Below are 9,250 nucleotides of genomic sequence, written 5' to 3' on the forward strand. Positions count from 1 at the left end.
AATTCCTGAGATCTTCTGTTCATGATTTATGAGATCTTTACATGAGCACAAGAGTTGGCTGAACAGATCACAGTTAACCGCCGCCACACACGCAGAAGTACAGAGGTTTGTAGGAGAAACATTCTCCCACAAAACTGCCTTATTTGCAGCAGGCTCAATTCTTAAAGGGTTTGACCTAGAGTGCGTCTCCCCCCAACCCCCACCTCCCAACCCCCATTCCATAGGGAAGCAAGGGTCTGTTCTGCCCACCTGCACTTCGTTAGAGAGCTGCAGCATGCTTACACGCAACACCACGACAGCCCACAGTGACATAACCTCATGCAGAGACTGGCGTGATTGGGCTGGTCCCCCACCCCTGCCCCCACCCCCCCTCCTCAGCTCTTGTATCACTGAGAGTCTGGCAGCCAGTTCCACCCTGACAGAGTTCACAGCATATATTAGTGGATTCTTGTTCGCAGTGCGTCTGTTTAAGGAATTAACGGAAACAGTGTCAAGAGAGTAAGGTAAGTGCTGTTTTAACTATAGCCCAGGGGATGCCAATTCTTTGGGACAGTGTTTAATTTTAACAGGAAGAGACAAAAAAAAATCTAGAGGAATTTTGCCAATTTGCTGCTCAACGACAGTTTGGAACATTTATTTTTCACCTTTTCCCTAATATGCTTTGCATCATGTATGGATAATTCCACAGTGTGTGCTGATTGACTGGCAAAGGGAAATCTAAAGTGTTCCAAAGTCACAATGAAAAAAATGTTAAACTAGACACTCAAAAAAGTACAGAAGTTAAAATGCTAACCATCTATGCTAATTAGCTACATATGCTTGTGTTGTTGAAAGCTAATATTGGAGCAGAGAAAGGCCACTGTCTCTAGCATTCAACAGATTTTTGCAATAAAATACGTTGTTACAGGTTGCAGTAAACATTCAGTGTTATAAAACATTAGCTGAAGGACTCAGAAACTTGTGGGGATTGCTTTGCCATGTTTTGCTCCTTTTAAAGATTTGTGGTTTGAGATGTACACCTTAAGGAAGACGTTTTGAAGAAATTTGGGGAAACAATTTACACTTTTGCAAAAAAAAAAAAAAAAAAAAAAAAAAAAGCATCTCTTTCATGGCCACAGGTATTTGAAAAGTATGGGCAAAAGTACACTGTAACTTTCCCTCACAGTGGAGCCATTGTATGTCTACGTGCATACTTTGAATTTAGAGTGGTACCTTTTATATTGCCAAAACTGTGGAAGAGGTTTTTGCTGCTGTGCAAATTCCATTAAAAAAGTCAAAACTTATAAATAAATCAATAAATGATTATGCATCATTAATATGCAGAAACCTACAAGGAATTAGTATGTCATTGCATGCCTAGTACTTGTCTATGGTCAAATCCTGTCTACTGAGCCCCTTCCATTAGGATCAAGGAGTGGAGGGCAAGGGGTAGTTTATGACCATTGAGACTGTATCTAATGTTAAAATGTTAAGTGTTTCTTTCATAAAATATTTTTCAATGTTTCACTTCATGATTCTGTTATGATTCTAAGATAAAACAAAGGATATGTATTTAAAAACACATGGTCTCAAAACTTCTATTTGCTCCAAATGACCTCATGGAAATGTTTGTCTCATACTATTTTCATAAAATATCACAGGATGGACTGCGTCTTTGAATGTGGATTCTTTTCATATTATCTCTCTCTCACAGGAACACCAACTTTTGTATAATGCATTCTATGAATCCCAAATCTCACATTCTAGCTTTATTTCATGTAAGTTGTTAGCGTTTCTCGGAAATTTGAAGCATTGTTGATCCTCATCTTAGAAACATGTTATATGAAAATAACTACCAGAAAATATTTTGAGTACATTCTCAGCTTAACACCTTAGGCCCAGTTCATGATGCCATTGCTACTGCTATTTTACTGTTGTCGCTTTTGTTCCTTTATTCTCTCTTCTCTCCTACTCTCATTTTGTAGGGACACTAAAATTTCTATTATCGAGCCATGTCACCTTATACATGTTTAAAACACACTATAAGATGGACTTACAGTATATTTTTAAAAAGGAGAAGAACTTAATTTTTAAAAGTTGGGAAAAGATTATTTTTTGATAAATGGTATCCTTTTCGGTTTGGATTTAAAAGGCAATACTGTCTGGAATTTCCCTGTTGGGTAAACATTTGTTCTTCTAAAGATGATTTACTAAATACTAGCTTCCAGAGTACAGTTTTGCGGTGGATTTTAAAGCACGGAGATGATAGGCTTCATATAATGTAAATATCAATCTGGGAATTCAACCCCCCTTCCTCGGAATCCACAGTTAGAACAAGATCCTTGGAAAGGAATCCTGCTTGCTGCCTCTTTTACCTCTCATGCAGCATAGGCAGCTTTCCCTGGGGAAAATCACGGTTTCCCTGGTCCCTCTTAGGATCTTTCTAAGGAGACATTGTAGTGATGTTGATGGCAGCATGCACTGAAGAATTTACAGTGGTCTTTTAATTTTCATTTCTTCTGGCTTAGACGAATTTTAAGTAGGGTTCTAACATTGTGGCAGACGGGTGTCAACAGGATACAACCGCAATTTAGGGGAGATATCAGTTATGGGGGTATCAGAAGACACGAATTAAACATTTATGTCAGCTATATCCAGAAGGGGGCGCTTGTGCACACACCTGAAACCTGTTTCCACCCAAAGGTGTAAATACACACATCCTTCTCCTCATGCTTAAATATAAACATTTAAATGGCAGTAAAGACACTATTTTTAGAGGCACTGAAAATGAAATAACAAAATGTACTTTGTTAATGGTTGTAATGCTTATTGAACTTTTTCTTGAGATTATGCTATTTTGTAATCCTTTGTTTCTACTTTGTTTAGGATTCAAAGCACTTGCTGGAAATGAGCCTCCGCGCGTTTGTTTTTGTCTTATCATTTGTCTCTTGTAGTGCTGGTGGCCAATACTATGATTACGAGGCCGCCCCTCTCTTCCTGTATTCGCAGCTGTCACTCAACTGTGCGCCAGAGTGTGACTGTCCGCACAACTACCCAACCGCCATGTACTGCGATGACCTGAAGTTGAAAAGCGTGCCCATGGTGCCTCCCGGCATCAAGTACCTTTACCTGAGGAATAACCAGATCGACCATATCGACGAGAAGGCCTTTGAGAACGTAACCGATCTGCAGTGGCTCATTCTAGACTACAACCTTCTAGAAAACTCCAAGATAAAGGGGAAAGTTTTCTCGAAGCTGAAACAACTGAAGAAACTGCATATCAACTTCAACAACCTGACAGAGTCCGTCGGCCCGTTGCCAAAGTCCCTGCAAGACCTGCAGCTCTCTCATAATAAAATCACCAAGCTAGGCTCCTTCGAAGGCTTGGCAAACCTGACCTTTGTTTCCCTCCAGCACAACCAGCTCAAAGAGGATGCTGTGGCGGCTTCTCTGAAAGGTCTTAAGTCGCTAGAGTACCTCGACTTGAGCTTCAATCAGATGAGCAAGCTGCCTTCTGAACTCCCAACAACACTTCTAACTCTCTATTTAGACAGTAACAAGATCAGCGACATCCCGGATGAGTATTTTAAGCGCTTCACTGGGTTGCAGTACCTACGTTTATCTCACAACGAACTGGCTGACAGTGGAGTACCCGGGAATTCATTTAATCTATCGACCCTGCTGGAGCTGGATCTCTCCTATAATAAGCTTAAAAGCATACCGACTGTCAGTGAAAACCTTGAAAACTATTACCTGGAAGTCAATGAACTTGAAAGTAAGTATAAAGCGGCCCCTGTGTTCGATTGGTCGGGTGCTAAGATACTTAAGCCCCACAATGCAGTAGGAATGGATGAAAAGAAAAGCAAAATTCAAACATGGAACCCCAGCTCAGTCATACATTCAATTGTTCCTAGCCTTTCCTTAGCGTGTCAAGGAAAGACCCAGAGAAGTTAAAGCCACAGAACGTCACGTGGCATTTCTGCAGATGGATTATTTGAGGCTAATTGACACCAATATTTTATCTTTTAATATCTACCTGTTCTTGCTTAGTTTGTTCCTTAGGTAGAACTGTGTGCTGCCTTTAATAAATGGCAAGGTCCCGTGGAGGAGAGGAAGAAAATGATCAGAAGAAACTCAGTAAGCACAGGCTCTCAAGCATGTCTCCACTTGTCTCCGAGCACACACATAGCATCCCGTTTTCCGTAACATCTTGAGGCTCAGGGTCTTACCTTGTATATGTGGCTAACACCTCCTCTTTTATCTGGCATGGTGTATGCAGTCTTCATAGCACTTTGATGAGGACCCTAAGGAAGAATAGGAAGGGATAATGTTGACGAAGGTTACAAACATCTATTTATTTTAAAAGATATCCTCTGTACCTCTGTTACAGCTCTTCACTTTTCCCACAGTCATGCCTTCTCTTCACGTGCTGCCACGGTTCATTTTTATTTATCTCCATGAAAGAGCTGGACGTAATAATCTACTCTATGAAGGCTTGCTTCCTCCTCAGCTTACTTCAGTTTAGATGATGTGAAATCAGGGAGGAAATTAAACCACCCAATCCCTACCTTACCGTTTAACAGAGTGTGGAGGAGATATGTGTCGGTTCGCCCATGTGTGAAAAAATTCAGGTAGAAAAATGTCATTTCACAAATAGGGCTATTATTACTGTGTATTCAAATTGAACATTTTTTATCTAATGAAAAGTTCAGGATAAAAATGCTGCTATCAGAAAAGGTATATCCAACATTATGACTACACTGCCATGTTTCTTTAATTTCTTATAGCTTCCAGGTTTCGATTTTCATGAAGGAGACTGTGATTGCTAACATAAATACCACATTATCCATTTAATTCTTAAAGCCATCAAAGCAAGGTTTGGATCTGTTTGTCACATGGCACACAGTTTAGGCTATCACAAGTCTACTAGCACAGTTGGTTTTATTCTGAAGTTTGCCAATGCGGCAATTCATGTTCTTTAATTTTTCTAGGTAATGATTATAGTTATCAATTGCAATTATCTTAGTCTAAATGAACATTACTAAGAGTCGATTTACATCAATATTCATCTTCTTGGGGTGAAGTGACTTGAGAATGAGAAAAAGGTTTTAAAAAGATATCAGTAATTATGGAGGGCATTCTGTGTGTTGATATACTGTGATGTACTTTGAACCATTAGATAATTTTAATGGAACCCGCTGAAAGCAATACATTCTATCAGGCAGAGGAAGCAGCCAAGAGTTCTAAGTTCCCAAGCTAAGCAGCAAAGCATCAGAGATAGCCTGCAAACACAGGCCTAAAGCCTTCTTCTTCTTCTCCTCCTCTTCCTCCTCCCCCTCCTCCTCCTCCTCCCTCCTCTTCTTCTTTTTATCAGAGTTTCCCAGAGATGGATATTATAGAAAGACCATGGGGTTACCCCAAAATGTTTTTCAAATAAGCATAGGAGAATAGAGAACAGCACACTTGAGTTTTACTCATTACTGCTAGCTAGAGTTTGAGAAAATAGCTGTCCAAGGACCAGACAAGTTTAAAGTTCAAACTGACCTGGGTAAACATAGTTCTAGTAAAGATCTTGGTTTCTATTAAAATACTAGGTGAGTTTTTGTTTGTGGCTGGTTCTGAGCTACCAAGTAACACTGGTTACACATTCCATGATTTGCTTCATGCCTTGGAGTTTTGATTCCCTTCCACAGTGTGATGGAAAACTATTTAGTTATCATCAAGTCAAGTCTATCATTCTCAGCTGGGAAAACCAAGGATGAATTTTTCATTGATGAGCTTATTTGTACAGTTTATATTTCTCCAGGTCAGGCTAAACATTTCATATTAGTTGAATGCCATTTTAAACCCTATTATCAGAATTCAATATATTCTATTTTTTAAAAAAGAAATTTCATTCAGCCTCCTGATTTACCCTACTTAGTGATTAAAATACTGCCATGCCACTTCAATGGCCTGAAGTACAAGCTCAGGGGCATTTACTTCAAGAAACACACAGTAAAGATGACTTTCTTCATGGAACAGACTATCTGATGACAAGTTGGAGTCATGGGGTACTCTTTTTAATGATAATTTCAAGAGAGTACAACAAAAGATGACTGGATCTTTCCATTCTTCCATTTGCAGAATTTGATGTGAAGAGCTTCTGTAAAATCCTGGGACCACTATCTTACTCCAAGATCAAGCATCTGCGTCTGGACGGCAATCCTCTCTCCAAAAGCAGCCTGCCGCATGAGATGTATGAATGTCTACGTGTAGCGAATGAAATCACTGTTAACTAACATCTTCTCATCCTTATACTGTGAAGTGTGTTCTGGAGCAGTACTTCATGGCTAGGTATTTTGGGGATGTGTGTTAAGTTTTTACATTATCCTTTTGTTGCTGGTATTACTTCATGAGTTTTAATTAATGAGGCAAATGTTTTGTGAACACTTAACATTTTTTAAATAAAAGATGAAAAGCAGGCCTATTTCATCGGAAGAGACACACAAAAACATTAAACTTTAAGTCTTTATTTGTAAATTTAGTGTTTTCTACAGCTCTGTATTCAAATGGTATGAAACCTTTTTACTGATTTCGTGGCAATCAGTCAAGTTCTGATGGTCCTTACATTTTAATTGAATGACTGGAAAGCATGAAATAAATATGCATGGATGTTCATTATCCCAATTCAAATTATTTTGACATATTTGTTTTACTGAATTTGTTTCACTGAAATGTAGATTCCATAATTTGAATCCAGTAATTTTGCAATTATACCAAAGAAAATTTATGACACCACATCCACCTAAAGAAATGTATTTGCTAGTAAGAATTTGCAGAGTTACTCAATGAAACTTTTCTTGAGTCATTTTCCTCTGTCATGTGTATGTTTCTTTTTGATTATTTGCATGTTATGATTAACAAGCTAATAGCAAAATAAAACAATGCAAATGGCATCCTGGTGTAAATTCTTGTGAAAATTATCTCTCTTATAAAAGCATAAAGAAATACAATCACATTTCAAGATGGCCCTAACTTGGAGTAGTGTACTTGTATGATCATGGAATTTCCCAAAGTTTGTCTGATTTTAGAATCCACTTACAATGAGTAACTAAACTTATTTCTTAAAATTCAGTTAGAGCCCACACCTTCTTGGATACTGTTGGTGTCACCACTCCTGTTGCTTTCCTCAGTTCTGTACAGTAGGGCAGCTCTCCAAGTGGACCTCTGGAAAATTTCAGCAGTCACTGCAGAATTCTCAAATGGAAAGTATGACATATTCTGACACACACATGATCAATAAATTTAAAAAGTTCTGAAAAAAGTATTTCAAAATAGAAGGCATTATGTCCTTAATTCTTTGTGTTTGAAAAACGGGTATTGATTTTATATTTCAGTAATAGCAGATTTCATTGTTTCATATTATGGGATGCCACAGTTTTTCATAACAGGAAATAGGAAACATCACTAAGAAAATAAGCTCTTATACCCAGTGAACATTAAAGCTTTTGTCTTCTCTCTTTGAGTTTAGAAGCTTTACAGAGTTTTTTTTATACTCAGGCATTTTTATTATTAGAGAACTCTGTACAATATATCTTGATCATATTCATTCCCAGGAATGACTAATTCACACATAGACATTCCATGTAATTTGTAGCTTTAGATTTTTTTATTAAAAATTGATTTTTTCATAGACTATACTCTCATCATATTTTTCCCTCCTTCATCTGCTCCCAGATTCTTCCTGACTCCAGACACATATATTTCTTCTTTCTCTCTCTTTTTAGAAAGCAAGAAGATAAATTAAAAAAAACCAATAAATAGAATAAAACAAACAGTAAAAAAATATAAAAACAAAACAAAATAAAAGCAGAAGAAACACATACACAAGCAGACACACATGCACAAGAAAACCATAAAAACACAAAACCAGGGACACTAATATATAAATGAAAAAACCCAGTAAGATAAAAATAAATCTTCCAAAAATACTGTTGAATTTGTTTTGGGGTGGCTACCTACTGCTGGGTATTAGATCTGCCCTTAAGTGTGATTTGTAGACCCAATGGGACTCCTTTGGAAAAAACGAATCTTTTCCTTTGGGAATGGTTGGCACTTGGAGGTACCTTTTCGATTAGGAATGAGAGCTGGTGTCCACTTTGCCCTCTCAGTTAAACCTTGTATCTTAGCAAGTAAGTGTTAGGCAGTCAAAACTACACTCATCTAGCTCCCACTGTGTATAAACCCAAACAAAAGGAGGCATGTCTCTACAGCATGTTGCTTTCATGGTGCAATTTCAATGAACTTATTTCATGTTTGAGTGTCATGTCACTGACAACCGATCTAATGAGTCTGGACCCACTGAGAATGATATGGGAAGAATTTCACACCTGTTGACTATGTATCTGTTGGTCTTCTTTCTTCCTTCCTTCCTTTCTTTCTTTCTATTTTTCTTTGTTTTTATAGGCAGTGTCTCTCTGTAGCCTTGGCTGTCCTGGACTCACTTTGTAGACCAGGTTGACTTTGAACTGACATTGACCCATCTGCCTCTGCCTCGCAGTGCTGGGATTGAAGGTGTGTGCCACCACGCCGGGCTCTAATCTCCTTTCTTTTTTCTCTGGAGTGAAGTTCCTTACATAGTAATTGTTCAATTGTACTTTTCTTGGTACAAACTTGAGAAAGACTTTTCCTCAACAAGTTTATATCTGTAGAAGAAACAAAATTTAAATTTCTTGCTCTTTCCATAAAATTCACCACCAGTTCCTGGAAACCTGATCTCAGACAGATAGAGAAAAATGTGTTGTAAGTTCTCTATTAATATGTGGCCTTAGATGGGCTTTTGAGTTTATAGAGCTTAGGGTACCACATTGGCTGGAAGAGTGCCTACATCTTTAAAAGCCGTAGAGCTACCTCTATTCCCCAAGTATGATAATATTCTTCTCTGAATTATAAGACAATAACTCAATAAAGAGAATCCTCTTTGGAGTTGGGTTGAACTGTCAAAGACAAAATTAAAGTACAGGAAATACTTCCCTGGAGAAGTTTCTGACAGAGTTAAAGGATCAAGACCTGGAGTGTCATCTCCTCTATGTAGGGCTGGGCAGAGGCTGGCAGTCCTCTTTATTTCATGGGCCAGTTTTAGGCAAGATGGAAAAGCTAGACACAGACAGATAGATGTGTTCTTATTATTATGGCCCCAGGTAGTATAGTGTTTTTTAAAATGTCTACTGTCTAACCCAACGCAAAGGCCCCAGCTACAGAGAGCCAGCAAGGTGCACTGCCAGCATAG

At 38.3% G+C, this 9,250-nt stretch overlaps 1 protein-coding gene across 1 annotated transcript; it reads left to right on the forward strand.

The window, feature by feature from the left end:
- The first annotated feature begins 347 nt into the window (after window positions 1–347).
- Lum (lumican) lies at window positions 348–6,320 on the forward strand. The gene is made up of 3 exons (XM_051139738.1): window positions 348–503; window positions 2,866–3,754; window positions 6,106–6,320. Exons 2-3 carry the CDS (start codon window positions 2,887–2,889, stop codon window positions 6,258–6,260), a joined length of 1,023 nt encoding a protein of 340 aa, XP_050995695.1. The 5' UTR covers window positions 348–503; window positions 2,866–2,886; the 3' UTR covers window positions 6,261–6,320.
- Window positions 6,321–9,250: the final 2,930 nt, after the last annotated feature.

Source organism: Acomys russatus, chromosome 31 (assembly GCF_903995435.1).
Source record: "Acomys russatus chromosome 31, mAcoRus1.1, whole genome shotgun sequence".
Lineage (NCBI taxonomy): Eukaryota > Metazoa > Chordata > Mammalia > Rodentia > Muridae > Acomys > Acomys russatus.

What these genes read in the sequence shown, in the direction of transcription:
- Lum (XM_051139738.1), top strand. Translation starts at nt 2,887, where the DNA reads ATGAGCCTCCGCGCGTTTGTTTTTGTCTTATCATTTGTCTCTTGTAGT. An exon ending in GGAAGTCAATGAACTTGAAA is followed by an intron (nt 3,755 to 6,105) that starts GTAAGTATAAAG and finishes TTCCATTTGCAG; the next exon opens with AATTTGATGTGAAGAGCTTC.